Here is a 21,987-nt window from a genome sequence, read left to right as displayed (position 1 = left end):
TTGCCTTTAACCGATGACAGAACATGCTCCTCAACAGAGAAGTGAGCATGGGAGCAGGACGGGCCATCTCTCTGGCCACAGTTATTAGTCCCTTGGTGTCCCCACTGGGACTTTTGTATTTGACATCAGGTGAGAGATACCCTCTCTCCTCTCCCCACTCTAAGCGGGGCTGGTGTTGGCCCACAGAACTGAGGAACCACATTGCCCACCATGTGAGAAGTTAATCCTAGGACCAACCCCAACCCCGCCTTCCTGGTATTTGGTTATATGAACAAATTTATTGCTTCTTTTTGTTTGTTTGATGAAGCTGGTTGGAGTGGGGCTTCTCTCTTTTGCAACCTAATGAGTTCCTTACTCACCCAAGTACCCAGCAGAAAAGCTATGGAATCTGCAAATGCAGGCTGTGATCTTGACCCCTGAATTTGGTCCGTGTTTGATGACAGAAGGTCAGGTATCATAAGCCAAGTCTGCTTGTTTAGAAGGAAAATGCTCTTGTTCCTAGAGCCCTTAAAAGTTAAAACTTTGGAGAACTCTGAAGAACTGGCTGGAGGCATGTCACCTGCGTACTCAGACTCTTCTATATCGAATACCTTCGGTTTTCAGTTGCTTTGAGGTGCCATGTTGAAGGTGTGTCTCCACTTACTGTTGGAAATTCACTGGCCTTTTGATTAGTGGACGTCAGCTTTGCATTTGGCCATCCCATGGGCTTTGGGCCCCGGCCTGCATGAGTCTCTTCCTCACTGTGAAGACTGGCTTGAGTGGACCCGTCAATAGATCTTGCCCGTCAGTGTCTGCCTGGCGGTGGATGCAGAAAAATCAGGAGCCTAGTTAGTTCCAACTCAGCATCTGAATCTGTGGCTTGAAACAAGTGATGGCACCTTTCTGGGTCTCCGTTTCCTCGCCTGTAAACAGAGGGTGCTGGACTAGAAGACACAAAGACCCTTTAACCCTAGTAGTCTAAGATTTTTCAATATGATTTATAAACTAAAGTCTTGGCCTTTAGAGTGAAATTAAGGAGCAAAGACTTGGTAGGTTGAGCTCTGCCACCTGAGCAAACATTACGCCCACAAAACGTCAATTCCCACTGGTAAGGAAAACAATAGGACCACCCTTGGAGTGGGAGAGGTGAAGTTAAAGACGTCATTGGGCGGAGACCTCTTTTCTAAGCAGCAAGTAACACTACCGCTGTCGGATGAGCGAAACACAGAAACCAAAGCGAAATGGGAGCATAAAATAGACTTGTACATATAGTGTTAGAATCTCATCAAGGAACTAAATTAGCATGGTGGATAAGGTGTAACTACTTTTTAAAAATACTACTCAGTTTCATTGCTATATTTTGTAATGTGGGGGAAATCTGGTAAGAAAATTGGGAAGTGTTAGGAAGAGAGGTTATGTACACGTGAAAGGCAACTTGACTGAGTATAAAATTCTTCTAGATGCTTCTCCCTGGTTTTCTGACATTTAGTACTACGAAGAGGCCAGAAGTCAGCCTGGCATTTCTTCTTCAATAACTTGTTTTGGGGGAGTGGTTATTTCCTATCTGGATATTTGTAGCATTTCTTTTGTCCTTGTAATTCAAAAATGTTGTCAGTATGTGTCTAGGTGTGGGGTTTTTTAATTGTTTTATCTGAAATATGTGAGCCCATTCAATCTATATACTCTGGACTCTTTCCAGCTTAGAAATGTTTTCTTTAATAAAGTGTTTATCACGTTTGTTTCTATTGTTCTGGTTTTTTTCATTAGCAGTATTATAATTCTTAAATTGGATTCCCATTCTCTTTCTCAGAATCTATTTCTTTTTCCAGTAATTCTTCCTTTTCTTTTATTATTTCTAACTCAATATTCTTTTCCTATACATGCTCTCAAGATTAACCTCCAAACCACTGATTCCATTTTCTACACTGTCAATTTCGCTTATTTCCACCTCCACAATGGAGTTTAATTCTTTGATTTTGTTATTTGCCATCCATTCTTATCTCATCTTTCTTCATATCTTGTCTCACTTTTTTTTAAGACCTTATATTTTTTCAGAGCAGTTTTAGGTTTACAACAAAATTGAGGGGAAGATACAGAGATTTTCCATATACCCCTTGCCCCTACACATGCATAGCCTCCCCCATTATCAACATCACTCAGCAGAATGGTACATTTTTTACCAAGGATGATCTACATTGACACATTATTATCATCCAAAGTCATTAGGGTGATTACCCTAAGGTTCATTCAGTGTTGTATTCTATGGGTTTAGACAAATGTGTAAAGACATATCTCTATCATTATAATATCATACAGAGTATTTTCACTTCCCTAAAATTCCTCTGTGCTCTGTCTATTCATCTCCCCCTGATCCAACCCTGGCAACCACTGACCTTTTTACTGTCTCCATAGTTTTGCCTTTTCTAGAACGTCACATAGTCGGAATCATACAGTACGTAACCTTTTCAGATTGGCTTCTTTCACTTAGTAATATGCATTTAAGGTTCCGTGTCTTTTCATGGCTTGATAGCTCATTTCTTTTTAGCTCTGAATAATATTCCATTTTCTGGATGTACCACAGTTTACTTATCCATTCACCTACTAAAGGACATCTTGGTTGCTTCCAAGTTTTGGCAATTAGGAATAAAGCTGCTATAAACATTTTGTGCGGGTTTTTGTGTGGACGTAAGTTTTCAACTCCTTTGAATAAATACCAAGAAGCATGATTGCTGGATTGTATGGTAAAATTGTGTTTAGTTTTATAAGAAACCATCTTGCTATGGTGTTAGAAATCAGTATAATTCTTATCTATGTGGGGAAGATTGACAGAAATTGGGAATAAAACTGGGCTTCTGTGGTGCTACTGGATAGATATTACAACAATTTATTAATTTATACACTTAAAACGTGTTCACTTTTCAAAATGCATGCTATACTTTACTAAGAATTTACTACAAAAATTATCATATGGCAGAACTACCTAAGAAAGCAATGAGGGCTGGCCCCGTGGCTTAGCAGTTAAGTGCACGCGCTCCGCTACTGGCGGCCCGGGTTCGGATCCCGGGCGCACACCGATGCACCGCTTGTCCGGCCATGCTGAGGCCACGTCCCACATACAGCAACTAGAAGGATGTGCAACTATGACACACGACTATCTACTGGGGCTTTGGGGGGAAAATAAGTAAATAAAAATATTACAAAAAAAAAAAAAAAAAGAAAGCAATGAACCATGTAGGGTAAATGCACATGTTTCTAAATAAAATTTTCTTAAAAAAATCATCTTGCTAACTTTTCACCTGAGTCTTTTCTGTGGGTGGTTTTCTGTAATTCATAGAGACCATGTCATCTTGTAATCAAAGATATCTCGAATTTTTCTTTTGTTTCCTATAGTAGACCTGTTTCAGAGGTCTGTACCTTTTCAGAGTCTTTAGAAATATCACTTTCCCTTTTTTTTAACAGCTATGACTTAGTTGTTGTTTCTGTTCACCTACCCTCAAATGAGGGGGTATTTGGCAAACTAGTGATGTCCTTGGAATATTTACCATGTGTTTGATAGTTTGCAAATGTGTCAGCAAAAAACTTGGTGCTTTACTCTCACACATCCCAACAACTTACACCAGAGAGAAAGGTAGGGTTTTTTTCCTAAAGTCTTGGCTCTTTAGCCCAAATGAGGTGTTAATAACTCCTTTGTGTTTCAGGAGCATCTGAAGAAACTGCCCCCACACAAGCCTTTGTTTGGGAATTCTGGGTCCTTCCAGAAAGGGTCCAGAACTGTCCAAGAGTGGGAGAGGATAGTGCCTGATGCTTTTATGGGTTTGTGGAAAGATCTACCCTGTTGAGGGGGTGAATCCCCAGAGCCTTTGAACTGTGGGATCTGAAGTTTCTGCAGGTGATAGAAACTGACACCCCGATCAAGTGGAAGAGGCTGAGACCTGGGGGAGCTTAAATCTGGGAGTGCGTGAGCTTCACACCAGGCCTGCCGAGGGGCCATCGCTGAAGCCTGCCTTGAGCAGCAGCTGTGGTGGGTGGTGAGGATCCAACCTCCACAGAGGATGGGCTGCAGAAAGAGCAGCATTAAGTCAGTGACCACAGAGTCAAAGAACAAAGGGTCTGTTCCCAATTTTGAGGGGCTGCAGAAGCCAACTGATATTAAGCTTCTTGCTGGCCTGGGTAAGTGGAGGGTTCAGATTCAGATATTATTGTATTTAGAATAATCAAGAAATGTGACTTTCATTGCACTTGGGTTTTGTGGAGCAAGTCATCCTGGTTACACATAAAGTGTTACAAGAAATCTTCAGAGTAACCCTACCAGGCAGGCATTGGTATTCCCATTTTACAGATGAGGAAAGACAGACACAAAATTGGGAAGAAATTTTCCCAAGGCCCACAGCTCCCTGTGGCAGAGTTGTATTCAAATCTAGGACCATCAGATGACTGAGCTCTTCACCACTGCGCTTCATTATCTCGAGGGTACAAGGGTTATGTGAGTCTTCATCTTTTCATGTGTCTTCCTAGGAATTTTAGCAGGAAGTTTAACCAGAAACCTCCTCGTATATCTTGTAATATGTTTCTTCTTCTCATAACCTATGACTTTGGATTGCCCCTGAAATCTGATGGATAATGCTGATTCACAAGAAAGAGAAATGTTTATTTACTAATCTTAGGAGAGAGAAATTTCTAGATTTTATAAACTAAGGAGCAATACCAAAAAAGAAAGAAAGAAGGAAGGAAAAAGAACCAGGGTCAAAATCAGAGAAGAAAGGATAAGTTACCACACTTTTTTGCATCAATGAGCCTTGGAAAAAATCAGAGACAACAGACCCTACATTTAGCAGAGCTTTGCATTTGAAGGGGACCAAAGAAAATAGAAATGATGCCAGATAGCTTTGGTAAGGTTTAATATATGGTTATATCAATTTCCAAGGCTTTGTATATTTTGTAGTCCCGGCTACTTACCAAGTAATAGTTAGTTATCAAGCTGTTGTTTTTGGTGAAGTGTAATTTTATAACAAACTTGAGTAGCCTTCATAACAAATGCACCGTTGTCCTCTGCATTTGATGATGCAGTAGGTGAAATATCGACATTAGAGGATGGCTCCCCCACTGCTCTACGAGATTTGTGCCTCCTTGGGAACAGGAGCAAGGCTAAGGGCAGACAAGGAACATTCTCAACATGTGGTGACTTCCTAACTTCAATTGCTTAATTTCTAGCTCCAAAACAGCCCGTGGCTCTGTGTGGAGAAATCATTACCATAAGTTTCAAGAAGGAAGAATGCAGTCCTGAAGTCGTAATTCTCTAGAGGCTATCAAATGATTATAAGGAAAACCATGAAGTCAGTTCAGCTTCAGACTCTAAATTTCAAAGAAAAAGAGAAATGGCAGAAAATTAAAGGTTGCTGGAAAACATAGTGGTGTACAGTTAGAAATCGTTGTATATAATTACTTAGTCTTCCCCCTCATTCCTCAAGTGAGCTGTTGTTTTCTTAATATGAACTATATCATTGCCTGTTTCTGAGAGCATGATCCAGGTGGCTTTGTAAATTTCAGGACGGACCTGGCTGAAATACGATTGCTTACACAACACCCTGAGGTGCTCGCAGTATCCAAGGCATCTGACTCCAGAGGCACGCAGCAGAAACAGCCCAGACCTAAGGCACAAGGCGCGCAACAGCCAAGTGGTCTGTCACAGCCCTAAAGGCAGCTTGACACATTGTTCTCCTCGTAAAAATGCATGCCACCTGCCATGAAATTCTGGACACTGTACGTTGCATCATATGTATATAGTTACATGTTTAAATATAATTAATGACCACACCAGTCATGAACAGGGGCTGAGTGAGCAAAGAGTATAAATATATATTGGGTTTTGCCTAATTCTGTTTAAGCCTGTGGCAAAGTGGTATTCCCTACTTCCCAGCCTCTCTACCTTCTCTCTGACCAGCCATCACTTAATACCATTTAAGTCAATAATATGGATTATGATGTCCCCATTCGCAACCCAAAGTGGCTGTGTACCTTGAGATTCAAAGCTAAGGCAAAAGATGAGGTAGGTTGCTATTTTCACCCAGGCACAGAGTATACAATTCATTAGTAAAAATTCTCATGTGGTTTTTTTGTAAGATGAGGTGTAATTTGCCCAAAGTCCACTAACCAAGACCTTATTAGGATTACTTAACTCTTAATTTTCTCTAGTAGTGGGGATGAAAAGTCAATACTAATCTTTCTAAAAACAATTTGGCAATATAAATTGAGTCTGAAGAATGTCTGTACTCTGCAGGAAAGATGGTTATATGAAATAATCAGGGATGTGGACAAAGATTTAAATGTAAAGATGCTTATCAAGGTGTATTTACAATAGAGAACATTTGGGAAAAAAGTCTAAGTGTCCCACAATAAGAATATAGTTAAAGTATGGTCTCTGTATATGAAGGAATACTATGCAGCCATTAAAAAGCATGTCAGAAAAATTATAATACTAATACACTCAAAATGAGAAGCAATCATGAGTAAAAAATTAAGATATTAAACTGTATATATACAATGATCCTGATAGTATAATTTTATGTACAGAATAAATACTGAAAGAAAAGACAGTGAATTGTATTAGTAGTTATTGCTGGGTGGTGCTGATTCTATTTTCATCTGTATATTTTTCTGTATGTTCCACAATGTCTACAGTGATCTTTTATTAGTTTTATAATCATAAAAAATAATCAATAATACCAATTAAAGATATTATATCAGGTTCATGCAAAGCACTGACAAGATATGAAGCTGTGGAATAAAAGCCACCGTGTGCACGTAGCTTTTAAGAGAGTGGTCCCGACATCAACCTCACTCAGGAACTGAAAAGCCCTCGACAGTGAGGAAATGCCCTAATGGATGCTAGGAGCTTTGACGTGCGAACTACTCAAGATCTTCTCCCACACCAAGGACACATTCTCCCCAGACAGAGGCTTACAGAATCCCTCTGCAAGTATTCATCTGCCTGTCCCATAAAACATGACCCAGCAGGTCACTTTCAGGCAAATCTAAAAGAGGGGCAGAGGGCCCCAGGTAACATAATGCGCCCAGAACAGATCTGCAGCTCTAACAGGTGCGATCAGCTCCACGCATCTAAATATAAATGGGCTTGGGCAGTTTGGAGATAGTCCTCCCCACTTTCTATTCTGATCAGGCAAAAGAATGTTCTCTTCTTTAGTTCCAGCTCTTGGTGCTGGTTATTTTTATTTAGAATCACTTTGCAATACTTTCTATTTAAGGAGAAGCAAAATGTTAGAACTCCTAGAAGGCAAAAAAAAAAAATAATAATAATAATTTCTTTTCCCAAATCTTGGATGAAGATAGGACTTAGGTTTGGGCAGTTTTTGAAATGTGTTAAGTTGAGAAGGAGATAAGACATTAACCATATTTTTTAAAACTTTCTGGTTGAGCAAACAGCTGATGCTAACAAACGCATAGAGAGACACTGTTGGGGGCTGCCACCTCGTCATAGTGGTTAAGTCTGGCACGCTCCTCTTCAGCAGCCTGGGTTCTCGGGTTCCAATCCTGGGCGCGGACCTATACCACTCATCAAGCCATGCTGTGGCAGCGACCCACATACAAAATACAGGCAGATTGGCACAGATGTTAGCTCAGGGCTAATCTTCCTCAAGCAAAAAAAAGAAGAAGCTCGGCAACAGATGTTAGCTCAGAGCCAATCTTCCTCACCAAAAAAAAAAGTCTATTAATTAAAGTAACGTTGTCTAATATTAAAGGCAGAAAGAGGACCAGCAGAGTGGAAATTCTTTGGGGGAACATATAGAGCTCTGCACCTTTGCCAATTCCTGCCATGCTCTCTCCCAGTGCCCCTAAACCTAACTCCCCCTTCAGGATCCTGCTCACTGGTCACTTCTCCAGGAGCCTTCTCTGACCTTCCCCAGTCCTCACCTCCACCCCCACTGCCACACATGCAGTCTTACTCTTGGCTCCCCAAACACAGAGATTGACCTTCCATACATTTATCCCAGATCATTATTTATCCGCCGAAGAGCTTCTTGAGAGCAAGATGATATTTAACTCACTTTTCCATTTCCAGCACCCAGGTTTGTGGTAAAGAGCCACGAAAAAGAACAGTTTATGGAAAAATGATAACTAACTATGCTTAGCCACTGCCAGTCTATTTGGTTTATTTTGGTTTAAGGTTGGCTTATTAAATGAAATTAAGGCTAAAATTCAATGCCAGATATTATAAAAGGAACTTAGTATGCATTAACTAAAGGACTGAAATTTTCCATTTTTGCTTTCCCTCTCTCTGCTTACTTTCCCTCACCTGCTAGAGGGTGAGGCAAGATGGTGTCCAAGGGCAAGGCCAGCTCTCCGGTTCTGGGGCTCTGGGACTGCTATGAATTCGGCTGGAACAGTCCTCCAGACCTTGCATCCCAGCCCTATTCTGATTGCAAAGGAGACTGTGCTCCTTTCAAACTCAGAGCCGTCACACTCCTACCTACCTAGACTGGGGTGAGCCACGACTAAGTTGAGCCCCACCCTCCTGGTCTGAAATAGTCATCTAGACCACAGGGGAAGTTATTACCCATGGTTTCCTAGATCCATGTAAGGAAGATGCTTCCAAACCCTAACGCTATAAAGTTGTATTTACTTGTCCCAACCCCTTCCCAGTTTGGTTCAGGTCACCCTTTCCCTGCATATATTTTGCAGTGTTGGCTCTTTATCTTTGCTCACTCCTCTAGCATTCTCACTACACTTGAGAAATGTAGCCAACACTTGGCTTAATAAATCTTCAGCCTACTCATCAGCTAATAAAAGGGGTTTAGAGTTGGCAAAGGGAATACTGCATAGAAACTGTATTTGCCAACCACCTACCAATAGCTGATTTCACAGGGCATATCAGATATGCCCATTGAAAGAGAAGCAAGAGGACTAATGATCGCCCTTCAGACAGGGAGACTGTGTCTGGGGAAGCTCTCCATAGAGCTGAAGGCCTGCACTGAATTATTGTAACCGACTAGGGTTTTAGGCTCACATTCCCAGTAAAATTAGAAGCTGCTCTTATATCCCTTAAAGCAGAAATTTCCAAATACCATATTCAACATAATAAATTTTCATAAAGCTAAATATACCCAATGTGAAGGACTGGCCTTTACTCTGAGATTATGTCCTTCTTGTATTTTGCTGTTATTGCTGTTAAAGTGTAGTTTTTGTTTTTGTTTTTAATAAAAAGATGGTAACAGAAGATGGTAGGGTTTATTTTAATGTCTGTACTGGGCACTTTAAAAAGTTGGCAACACTATGCCAATTTACAAAATTCATTAAAACTAGAAAACTGGGATCCTCAACCCCAAGATGGCTAGCTCAGGGCTGAACGTAAAGGAGATTATACACATGACTATATGTATATTTAAATTGACCTTATGAGAGGACGGGCTTCTGATCTCTTTTAAGCTCATCATTCTCTACAGACCTCAAGGTGTATCATAGAGATCATGGAGGCCCTGTAAGTATAAGTAGTTATTAAGATTCAAGTCGGGAAATTTCCTCTAAAACATACCTACTTGAGAAACCCTCAACTGGGTATTGGACCTTTGCCCCAACAATTTTATAAAAAGAGTTTTACTGTATTTCTTTCACAGTAACACCTGGACCATGACAGGCACAAAGCAAGCGTAAAGTAATTACTTCTTTTCAACACTCTAATAGGAACTGGGGGTACCAATCTCGGAGACTCCACCTCAAATGGGGGAGAGAACAATTTATTCTCTCCGGGCTCCTCCGGGCTCTGCATACGATGCGGCAAGTAACGGTCATCTGTGAGCTGCGTGGCTAAACTGTAAGATGAAGGGGGGGCGGGCGGGACGGTGTGAATGCCACTGAAACCACTTCTGAGCGTGCAGCAAGGCTTTGCCCATCTGGGACTTTGCCTAGGAAGAGGGAACCCTGCAAGCCGCCTGCGTCCAGCCCGCTTGCTGCAATGGGATGCTCTTCGGTAGGCAAGTGCCTCTGCGCCCTGGCGCCGTCCCCGGGCTCCTGATGAAACAGTGACCCACCGTCCCCTTCCCAGCCCCTGGAATCCAGCCCTATCACTCCGGGCGCGCAGCCGATCACGTGGCGGAGCGCTGCTCTGCGGGGCCGCGGCTCCACCGGCATTGGTCGACCGCTCGCGTCCCGGGCGCGCCCATTGGCTGCGGGGGGCGTTCACGTGAAAGGGGGTCTGGGATGGCATCCCGAGTGGGGAGAGGTGGCTGGAAAGTTAAAGTGAGCGGCGCGGCGGCGGGGAGCCCGAGTCCCGGGTGATGGGCCGCAGGGAGGAGGCGAGCGGGCTGCTCTGGCGCCTGGACGGATGCGGCTGCCCGCGGAGGGCGCGGACCTGAGCCCCGACCCCCGCTCCTGCCCTCACCGCCGCTGCCCCTGCCACCCCCGCGCGGATGCTGCCGCGGGCTTGGCGCCTCTGCACCGCGGGGCTTGTGAGCTGTACCAGGTACGTCCCTCTCCAAGCCCTGGAGTCCGCGTGCAGGGCCGGGAAACGGCGGCGAGGGGCGCGCAGTGGAGACCCTCTTTGGTTAATATCACACTCTCACCGTGCAACTTGTAGTTACACTGCGGGGTGGAACACTCTGGGCGGGCTCTAGTCAGCTGTTGCTTCCACGTGGAGAGGGCAATTCAGGGACAAGAGGTGGGATGAAACCTGGCCAGACCCACGTGTTCCACCGAGGTGCGGGTCCCGGCCGCGAGGGGTGGCCAGGGGACTGGGGCTCGGACTCCAGATACTCTTGCCGCCTATTGTCCCGGGTTCGAACCTGACACAAGGCGTTTCCAGCTTGGGACCCGACACTTATGGAGGGTGTGGGCGGAGTTGGGTGGTGGGGTCGGGAGCGCAAGGAAAAGTCGCTTCGTCCCCCTCCGGGCTCGGTTGCCCCGTAAAACGCAAGGAAACACACTTGCTAGTCTCTCCGGCCGCCAAGGGCGATGCGACATGGAGCGCTGCGGCGGCCGTGGCCTCCTGGAGCCGGGCCACCCCTGGCCCTGACCCCTAGTCCCCAGACTGGAGGTGTCCCGAGCCGGCGGGGGCGAGGCGGCCGCGCGGGGACGCTCGAGAGGGGCCGCCCCGGCCGGGGTTGCCCCGCGCCCCGCCCTGGTGTGATAACTTGGGCTCCTCCTCCTCGTCGTCTTCCTCCCCCTGCCGGTCACATCTCCGGGAACCGAGCCCAAGCCCTGCCTCCCGGACACAGCGACGCTCACGTAGTCTGGTGGTGGCGGCCTCCCCTGCCACCTCCCTCCGGACTCTCCGATGCAGCAAGCGGGCTGGAGAGGGGGCCTCCCCGCGGCCCAAAAGGTGAGTGCCGGGCCGAGGCCCACGAGGCTCGTGGAGTGCTTGGGGGCGGGCGCAGCCCGTCCTGGCTGGACCGAGCGGGGCAGGGTCAGAGTGACCTGTGGGATCTTCCAGACTGGACGCTCTGCCTTCGCCCCTGCCCGTGCCCTATTCATGCTACCCTTTTGAGCAGAGAAAGGGATATGGAAGGGACTTGCTGCAAAAGAGGGTGTAGTGGGCCCAGAAGGACATAGTAGAAAATTCGGGGCCCGTCCTGTTGGTGTTTCCTGCAGAAGAGGAGAAAATTGAGGAAAGACTTGGCTTGAGAACTTGTAGAGTTACTGGAAGGTGTTGGAGCCTGTGGTCTCTGTGGCCAGGCCTCCCTGGGAGACCCAGGGTCCGGGAGAAGACAGCGTTAGGGTTCTGAGCTGGGGTGCGGAGGAGCAGAGGAAATTGTCCATTTGGCAGCGTTGTCCAGGAGCCAAAACTAATGTGAAGACAGCTGGAGCACTTACCACAACAGGAGAATTGAAGTGTCTAGTGAGAAGCCAGTGGGAAGAGAAGAACATCAGGCATTATGAGGAACCGAGAATGTCAGAGCGAGAAGGGACCTCAGAGGAGAAAGCTCAAGATGAGAGAGGTTGAGTGACTTGCCCCAAGTGGCACAGCTAGGTGGAGGCATTCCTAGGCCAGTGTTCTCTGTTTCACGTTGGACATTTTTAGATGGCAGGGACTGTGCCATTTTAACTTACCTCTTTCCTGTAATATGCAGCCTCATCCACAGGTATGTATCTCAAATGTACTTCGGATGTCGGTGACAGGATAGAGGAGTACAAGTGGCTTTTAACGCTGCGAATAAGGGCCCCATGGTCTGAGTACAAAGGGAAAGATGTCACCTTTATTCGTACTGTGTCAGCCAAACTTTTTGGGAGGGAATGAAGAAATGCCAAAGGGGTAGATGGCCATGTCTTTAAAAAATTATAACCTGGTAATCTGGTTGTGAATGCTTACCTAATATAGTTTCAGTGTTTCTGGTGGGTTCTCGGTGCGTCTGATTTTTCTGTCTTTTCTTATCAGAGTACAAGAGAATGGAGGAGAAATGTCTTGGCCTCAATACAAAAAAAATATTTACTTCCTATGAAAAGCACAGCCAGCAAACCAATAGCTCAGCTGCCTGAAACTGTGAAGGTCATGGGGTTATTTTCTGTATGTCTATATATATATAGTTTTCACAAGAAAAATCACCATGACTTCTAACCCTGGCCAGCTGTCTTGAGAAGGTGTGTTGTCACTAGTGGAACAGAAAAAGCGTTTATGCAAAATTATCTGTGTTCTCTCCAATTTTCATGGAGTGTTAGGGTTTGCCCTCTTTTGGCCAGAAACACTAAAATCTACCTCAGGCATGGCCCACCTCGTGGGGCAACATTGATCTCTTAGTCACCTGTTTGGAAGGAAAGTGTTTAGAGAATGCATACTGGTCTGAGTAACAGCTACTCATACTCTCGTGATCCTGCCCTGCAACAAACTTTATCCAGGTTCTACGTCATGCTCTGCTCCTTCAAATGTGTGTCCATGCCTCTTCTCATTGTGGATTTTTCCCTGGCCAACCTTAGTGACTCATATTCCCTGGCCTGGGAGATAAAAGGGCTGAGCGGCAGGAGAGTCTGTCAGGAGAGGGGGCCTGAGGTATAGCTGGGTGCATCCTGTGTTGGAACTGATCATTTTCATGCCATTTGAGGATAAAACACCTGTCCAGGTGCCTTCCTTTCAGGGACTTAGGAAACTATTACCTTGTACGTCTCCATTGCTAGGAGTGCTTCTGGGTGATGGTCCCTGTCAGGGTCCACTGGAGAATTCCTGAGCTGAGGGTCAGGAAGGCCTGTACCAAACCAGCACTTTAGTGTACCTGTTCTTGGAGAATGATCTGGTTAATAAAAGCCTGTATCCACCTGTGGATAGGCAAGGTGGCCAACAAGTCAGATCGTACCCCAAGTTGAGGCCACAGGGGTTAGTGTCCTCACGCCCAGTTATGGTGACACTAAAAAGGTGACGGGATTCTGGGCAGGGTTGCTTGTGCAATGCCCTGGGCCAGTACCCTGTTAGTACCCTTGTGCTGCCAGGTGGTTAACCTTACTTTTGCCCTCCATGGAAGAATGTTGCAAAACCAATTAGGCTCTAGAAAGTGCCAGTGGAATTGTTTAAGTATCTGTGGCTCTGACTAGCTCCCGCACCTCCCCACCCCCAGTTCCACTTGTTCTGACAGCTTGGTGATAAACGGGATCTTAGAGGAAATGGACACAGCTGGGTCCAAACAGTGTTAACTGTACCCAAGTCTTCAGCCAAGTGTTTTTAACCTGCAGGATTAGAATTTGAGAGTGACTTTAGTCCACTGCAAGTGTGCACATTCTTTACCTGATCCGTTTGCTTTAGAATTCTATTTCCCCAGCGTCTTGAGAGTTTCCCAACCTTTTTCTAACGAGGGTTTTCATGTTGTGCGGGAAAGCACGTATGAGGTTGACTCGCAGGCTTGTACGTGCATAGAGAACTTGCGGATAACCGAGTGCTGACTCAGGGCAGGAGGAAGCAGCTGCAGCCCAGGAGGAACCCCCTCCTCCCTTGGTTCACACCCAGGTTGTCAAGGGGCTGGGATGCAAGGCTTGGTCGGCTGTTTGGTTTTTAATTCATGTTTAATTGAAAAAAGGAAAACCGCCTTTGTTGAAATTAGAGCCTAGGTATAATTAATTCCAATACATTCTGACAAATTTTGCGATGGACAGGGGAAAACTAAAATGTAACTACTATGTAAGTAAGGGTTTTTTTTACGTTGAACCCCTTAGTCAACCCACTGACTCTTTAAAGCTGTCTTGCCCAATCCAGTCAGAACTTTCCTTTCCAGAACAAATGCATGGGTATAAGAATAGATAATAGAAAGCACATTTGTTCCTAAAATTTTCACTCTTTTGACTCTGATAGAGAGAAAACAGTAAGACAAATATCTTTTCAAATGAATGTTTAGATAACTGCATTATAACTGTAAATTATTGTTTTGTCTCTGAATTTGTGTATTTCTCCAGTTGGTCATCACTAAGTGATTCCTGCATCCTAGGGCAGTGCTGTATTTCTTTTGAAAACCCAATATGTCTTCGCCCTTTCTCATTTTTCTTTATATATTTGATTAATCAAAATCAGAAGTTGAAAACGAGATATTATTTATTGGATGGAAACAGTGGTCCCAGCTCTTGTAAGAAGATGAGCAACATTTTGCCTGTTGCTTCTCCTTAATGACCACCATCACCCTGCAGCCCCCACGATGGGGTGGGAACTAGGGGAGGCCTGAGAGCAAGCCCCCCAACACACCACCACATCCCTGCACCCTTGCCATAGTGAGGGGAGGTGTGTTGGGGAACTAATCCAGAAACCATGTCTGTGATTCTTAGACTAGAGATTTTAATCCTGGTTTCATCACTGACTTCTTCATTTAGCCCATTGCAACTGTCAACTCAGAATATAAATTTGCCACGGTAATTAGAATGGTAAAAATTGCTTGGCTTTAGAGAAGCAGTAGTGTTGGGTGGGTTTTTGGAAAATCTTAAAATATTTAAGGTGTTTTATTAGACTAATTTTTCCTGATTTTGAAGGGATATTATTTTAGAAAATATAAGAAAGTAAAAAGTAGGAAAACAGAAATTTCCTGAAATCGTATCACCTGGATATTCTGAGAATTTTATCTTCAGTCTTTTGTGTGTGTGCATACACATAGTTTTTCCCCACAAGTTTGGTCTCTGTGTACAATTTTATCTTCTCCATTTTTTTATATTAACAATATATTATAAATTTTTTCCATGCCATTTAAATCTTTTCTCAAATAATGGTTTTTAGTGATGATATAAAGTTTTATCACATGGATGTGGTACAATTGATTTAACCAGACACTTGTTACTGGTCATTTAGGTTATTTTCTCACTCTTTTCCCCCTATAATTATTGCATTGAATATGTTAGTAATCAACCCTCATGGACTTTTAATTATTTCCTTAAGATAAATAACTGTATGTGATATTAGAACCAAAGATGCTAAGAACATTTACAAAGGTTGTGCCAATTTAGACTAATAGAAATATTTGTATTGTATTATCTTTTTTAATTCTTTCTTAACTCAATAGGTAAACAAAAATAGGCATTGTTTTCTAATCTAAATTTCTTAAATTACTTACAAGATTGGACATTTTGCGTATTTATGGGCCACTTTTAAATTTCTTTCATGAATTTTCTATTCATGGTCTTTGCTCATTTTTCTCTGGATTGTTTGACTTTGTAATTGCTTTTTAAGAACTCTTTATATATTAATGTATTAATTCTTTGCCATCATGCTTTTTGTAAAATGTTTTCCCAGTTTTTAAGACTTTTGATATTACTTATTTTTTTTCACTTACAGAAAAACATAGCTTTTATGAAGTCAGATTTAACCTCTTTAACATGATCTTCTTTGCTTTGTATTCGTATAGAGGCTGTTTTCGCTGTAGATAAGACAAATATTCACTTATATTAAAGGTTTAAAAATACTAAATTGCTGGGGGGTTTTTAAAGAAAGATACACTGGAATATAAAAATCTGCTGTGAGTTGAATGCACACAGGTTTGTGTCTATCTTCACCGTTGAATCCCAGCGTCTGGCATAATGCCCAGCATATAGTAAACACTAATCCATATTTATGGGATGGATTAAGTTCTCTTTATTGGATTAAAGCAGTATTTACCAAAGTATGTTCCTCAGAACATGTGCTCTGCAACATGCTCCACAAAAAAGGGCTCCCTAATCAGATAAGTTTGGGAAATTCTGCACACAGCGTACTCTTTTCATTATTCCCTGTGGCGCATTAGCATTCTGAAGGCCCCAAGAAACCCTGACAGAAAAACCTGTGAACTGAGTGTTGAAACCAGTGGTTCCATACTTGTTTGTTTGTTTGTTTTAACCTTGGACCTTTTCTCCCCTAACGTTACACTCCTAATCTTCCCTGAAACCGAGGTCACACTTGAGATAATACTCAGCTGTAGCCGTGTGGACAGGGATGAAGGAGACGTTATGTACCAGTCCCTGTTGGAATGATGACTTTCAGCGTCGGTCTGATCTCGTTGCTGTTTCTTTCTCTTCTCCCTTTGCCAGGGTCCTGGCCTATGCGTCTAACCCAATGATGGCCGTGGACATCGAGTGCAGATACAGCTGCATGGCCCCTTCCTTGCGCAGAGAGAGGTGCACCTTCAAGATCTCCCCGAAGCCCAGCAAGCCTCTAAGGCCTTGTATTCAGTTGAGCAGCAAGAACGAAGCCAGTGGCATGGTGGCCCCGACCGTCCAGGAGAAGAAGGTGAAGAAGCGAGTGTCCTTCGCAGACAATCAGGGGCTGGCCCTGACAATGGTCAAAGTGTTCTCGGAGTTCGATGACCCGTTAGATATTCCGTTTAACATCACCGAGCTCCTAGACAACATTGTGAGTCTGACGACAGCAGAGAGCGAGAGCTTTGTTTTGGATTTCTCACAGCCTTCAGCCGATTACTTAGACTTTAGAAATCGGCTTCAGACCGACCACGTGTGCCTTGAAAACTGCGTCCTGAAGGACAAAGCAATCTCGGGCACAGTGAAGGTGCAGAACCTCGCCTTTGAGAAGATGGTGAAAATCAGAATGACATTTGACACTTGGAAAAGCTTCACAGACTTTCCCTGTCGGTATGTGAAGGACACTTACGCCGGTTCAGACAGGGACACGTTCTCCTTTGACATTAGCTTACCCGAGAAAATTCAGTCCTATGAAAGAATGGAGTTTGCTGTGTGCTATGAGTGCAACGGACAGGCATACTGGGACAGCAACAAAGGCAAAAACTATAGGATCATCCGGGCTGAACTGAAATCCGCTCAGGGGACAGCCGAGCAACAGAACGGACCAGATTTCGGAATATCGTTTGACCAATTCGGAAGCCCTCGGTGTTCCTATGGTCTGTTCCCAGAGTGGCCTAGTTATTTAGGATACGAAAAGCTGGGGCCCTACTATTAGTGACTGCACGTGACAGAGCCTGGCTGAGTGGGTGCAGACAAGCCTCAACGCAGTCACCGTGGGATGGAGGTGGAAGCCAAGAGAAAAGTTGAACTGCCATTAGGCACAGTTTTTGAAAAGAAAGGATCCTGTTTACTTTTTTCGTAAACCAGCAAAACCAGCCAGGTTTAGATCACAAAACCGGTTTCACACTCAGAGTGGATGTGGTGTGCCGGCTGCTTGGCGCCCGTGGCAGCCACGAGGGGCCGAGCAGGATGTGCGGGACAGGGTCTGGGCAGGAACCAGGCCTGCAGGCAGTGCTGGCGAGGCTGGAGGATGGTGGCTTAACAGGGCAACCCAGAGTGTGCCAGGCTGCCCTGGGGAGCTGCTCCTCTCCCCTCGGATGTGGCAAGTCAGTCGCCTCATAGTCACTCCGTCCCCAGCCACCTCCCATCGGATCCACGCCGTTCGTCTTCGGGTGTTCTCCGCCCAGCCAGGCCCTTCCTGCCTGCTGCTGCCGTTCCATGTCTACTTCACACTTTGTGCATTTTTTTGCATCTTATTTTCTTCCACAGTTCATCTGATGTTCAGGAAAAGATAATAAAGGCAAATCAGCCTGTGACTGAGACAGACATTTCCTCTTTCTGACCCCACATGTATACTCCAGCAGGGAATGGCACACCAGTTATCGAACGTAACTGGCTCCTGTGCGGTGTTACAGATGGCAGGGGTGTGACAAAGCGGGACAGTCAGGAGTAGGACGCTGTTAGCTTTTCCTCTTGGCTTTTGAGGGAGCTTTCTAAGTACTCACTCTTACCCTGAGTCACCAGACGGCTCAATTACATGATTTGTGTTAACTTGCTCAGCGGGTTTGCAGCATCTTGTTCTTCACAAAAGGATTTTAGAATCGCCTTTCCTGGAGAGTCATCTTTTATGCCGTGTTCAGGACATTTTGATTTGCAGATCCCATATATCCTCAAAGCCTTCCGAAGAGGTTTGGTTTTACTTTGACTGTGATTTACAATATCCAGGACAGTTTCCAAGCACCCTGGGACGTTGGTTTGGGTGTTCTTATTTATGGTGTGTAGGATGTAAAGGGAGAGGGGAGAGAAACCTCAGCAAGTTCTCACACTTTATTTTCAGTGTTTGCCTACTCTGAAATAATCAGAGGTTAGTTGTTCTTAACCATATTGGACTAAAGAATTAAGAGTCTGTTGGTTCACACTGTGATGAGACGACTCGGACTCATTGTCAGATGGATCCTCAAATCCTGTGATTTTTCTGGGGCAAGATTATTTTGTACTTGGGGGTGTTTAAAAAACATTTCTACATGTGTATTTGTAGAAGGTTGGGTTTTTTTCTGTTTTGTTTTTGTTTTTGGAGCTCAGTTAAATGACTGTCTCATTTTCCTTTTGCCTGATCTTAGTAAAGCGAGGTTTTCCTAAGGGAGGCAGGAGGAGGAATGCACAGCTGCCTGGATTTGGGGCACAGCTGCTGGACTCTGCAAGCATTTTCACTTGCGTTTTCCAGATCAATCAGAATATCAGTGTTGGGCAGGTATGGAGTGTCTTGCCTCCTAGAGTTTTGTCGTTGGGTTTTTTTTCCTCCTTTTTTGAACTTAAAAATGTTTTGACTTTTTAAATGCTATTAAGTGGTATTCAATAGAATTCTTGTTCCTAAAACTGGCTGTCACTCGTCTGCAATCCAGTGCTTTATTTTTTATGCCTCTCCCAGGTGGGTGACACTCGGGGATTACATGATAATATCATTTATGGGAAAATCACATTTTTATCTTATGCTGAAATTGGGCAGAACTGTGTTTTATCTAAGCATATCTTACCCATCAAGAACACAGACAGTACTTTCAATGTTACAGATCTGTTGATCGAAACTATTAAGAGTGTAAATCTAAGTGGAATGGAAGCAAAACTGATTTTATATAGGTAATTAATTTATCTTGTTTTAAAAAGGCCCCTCCCTCCTCCTGCAATTCAGGAAAGGTACAGGGTGCACTGTCATTTACATGTTACCAGACTAAAGGTAATGAAATCATTCTATGTTCATAAAAAAAAATGTCTCAAGTGACTCCTTGGTTTTCAGTAATAATGATCTTAAGACATTCTGTGTCAAAATTTGAAATATGGTAATCCAGTGATAAGTATCTCTTTTAAAACACCATAAATCCTCCCCTCTATCCTTCTTTGCTCCCAGCTGACTGCAGCTTTTTTGCTGGGGGCACTGGTTGCAAGCCCCCCCGGCAGTGCACCTGGGATGCTCGTCCCACCAGGCAAGTCCTCACCTGCTTGCAAAGACCCTTCATGACTAAAGAATCCAGTTGCCCGACTTCCCTGTCAGCATCATCATTCATTGAGGTGGCAGCGTCTGAAGAAGACTGTCTTCTCTGTACCAATCAGTCTGTCTCCTTTTGGCCCAGTTCTGTCCCAGGATGTGAACAGATGGCCTCAGGAACTGCTTCGATGGAAGCTCTCTTTATTTTACAGCTCACCACACCTCAGAGAGAGACGAGGTTCTTAGTTGGAGACTTCACTGCAGCCTGACTTGTAGGTTGGACCCTCAGACAGCTCCTGGTTATGATGACAAATGGCCCTCAGTCCCAGAAGGACCAGCCTCCTGCCCCTGGTGCAGCTGTCCAGGAATGGGGAAGCAGCTCCATTTTTGTTTCATGTTTGTTCCCCCAAATGCCCTGGGGGGCATTTGCAAATTAGGTGCAATACATAGGCTGGACTATATAAAGATAAATAATAAATAAGCTTTCAATGTTTCTTGGAAGATATGAAACATTTGAGTGGGTTTTTTTTTTTTTTTTAAGTATTCTTGTTGTAGGGGAGCTGGTGAGAAATAATGGAGTTGTGTAGTTCTCCAGAAATTGAAACGATGTTAGAGTCAAGGTAGAATTTATTTTATCTCTAAGATTTAATTTTAACGGTGGCAAAACATTACTCTTTCAGTATGCTTTTTTAAAGAAGTAAATTTCGAACTTCTAAAAGAATGCTTTGTGGTTTTGATCTTTGCATATGAGTTGCTTTTTAAAAATTGTAGTCACCTGGACGTTAAATGGGTTGTGTATATATATATATATATATATATATATGTTTATAAACCAAAATGTGCGTTTGCTCACTTTTTAGAAGGGCCCATTTTCTGGGTCTTCCCTCTCAGTGGACAGTGAATGAAAACCTTGATCGTCTTCCATTTGTTTCCTCTTTTCAAATTCCTCCCCCGGATGTGGTTTGCCCCAGTCGGCCTCAAGGCTCCCTCCCCGGGGGTCCCGCCTACTGTCTCTCCTGATGAGATCACTGAAATTGGGGACAAGAAGTTACACGTGTAGTGGGATCTTAGCGGGTCATCTGAAGATGATTTGGCAGCTTATCTGCACTTCCTGAAGGAGACGCCTTTGGGACCCTGAGGGATAAGCTGTGGTTATGGGCAGCTTTCCTTGTTATGGTTGTAAAACTTTGCAGCCCAAGTTGTAAAGCTGTGAATGTTTTGATGGTTTTGTTTATCAGTTCCTAGAGACTGTGAGGACTCCAAGAATGCAGCTTCGGATGGTGTGGTTTCACTCTTACTTCGTGAATGTAGAACCGAAGACTCATCTTCATTGGATGCCTGAAAGTGCCTTGTCAAGAAATTTCTGCATTTTAAAAAATAAATATTTTTGTATACAAAGTTAAGGGGAAATGCACTTTAAAATCACAAGAATGGATGTATTTTGTGTGGTATAAGAGAGTGGTTTGTATCTCAAACTCAAAAATGTAATAAAGGTAGAAAAAGCAAAACTGAAACTGTCCTATTTTAAAACTGACTCTATTCTTGGAGCCGGAGGCTGGGGAGAAATATTTTCAATCGATGTGTTTCCACATATAGAATGTAGGTTTCCAAAGGTCTCGATCACCATCCATGGCTTATCTGAAAAGCTGTGAGGCACAGAGTGGGGGGGGTGGGTCACAGCAGTGAAGGCTCGTCCTAGCTAAGAAGATAAGTGCTGGGGAAGGAGCACAGGGACCAGTGTTGTTCTGAATCCATTTTTAATACTCTGAGGGCATCTCTTCCTACCCTCTCGCTTGCTCTTGGAGCATATTTTTGGTTTAGCGTATTCAAAAGTGGGAAAACTATAAGTGGCTAGCATGGCTTTTAACTGCTTGATCAGACAAACTCCGTACCCAGCAAACCCCCCCCCCCCCCCCCCGCCATCGCCACTGAGTATTGGACCATCCCCTTGAGTAAAATTTCCAGAGGTGTTTTGTTTCAAAGTTCAGCAGGTGGGATGGAGGGAGAGGTAAGCTGCTGCCAGATGTTTCCTATAAATCGGTCTTGGCCACGCTGGGAAAGGCAGGAGTGGTTCTGCAGGGGCAGGTGGAGCAAACGGAAGCTGACCACCTAGTCAACAGATGCAAAAGGAAGCTACATCCGTATGTGCCTTTCTCGAGACTGTCCAACATTGTCCCCCATTTGCCATCACAGAAATAGGAAGGGTTAAAAAAAATAACACGGGTTTTTATGAATGTCTGTGTGAGATTCAGTATGGTTTTCATGATCTTTACATCATTCTGACTTGTGAGACAGACATCTCGGAGCTATCTGGAGTAAAAAGAAAAAAAATAACAAGACCTCTAGAGCAGTGTCCCCGGAATAGCAAATATCCGGCTGTCCAGATAATT

General features: G+C 44.1%; 1 protein-coding gene across 3 annotated transcripts; it reads left to right on the top strand.

Moving 5' to 3' along the window:
- Positions 1-10,216: 10,216 nt before the first annotated feature.
- Positions 10,217-20,318, top strand: PPP1R3B (protein phosphatase 1 regulatory subunit 3B). Of its 3 annotated transcripts, none has more exons than XM_014786312.2 (2): positions 10,217-10,453; positions 16,447-20,318. In XM_014786312.2, exons 1-2 carry the CDS (start codon positions 10,401-10,403, stop codon positions 17,327-17,329), a joined length of 936 nt encoding a protein of 311 aa, XP_014641798.1. In that variant the 5' UTR covers positions 10,217-10,400; the 3' UTR covers positions 17,330-20,318. The 3 variants fall into 3 exon arrangements, with proteins under 3 accessions (XP_014641798.1, XP_014641799.1, XP_087274600.1); XM_014786313.2 differs by lacking the exon at positions 10,217-10,453 and adding an exon at positions 10,460-11,308; XM_087418474.1 differs by lacking the exon at positions 10,217-10,453 and adding an exon at positions 11,330-12,068.
- The last annotated feature ends 1,669 nt before the right edge of the window (positions 20,319-21,987 follow it).

This window comes from Ceratotherium simum, chromosome 28, assembly GCF_057802395.1.
Source record: "Ceratotherium simum simum isolate JZ-2026a chromosome 28, ASM5780239v1, whole genome shotgun sequence".
Taxonomy (NCBI): Eukaryota; Metazoa; Chordata; class Mammalia; order Perissodactyla; family Rhinocerotidae; genus Ceratotherium; species Ceratotherium simum.
Note: the sequence above shows the minus strand (reverse complement) of the source record. Positions and strands in the feature narration are given on the sequence as shown.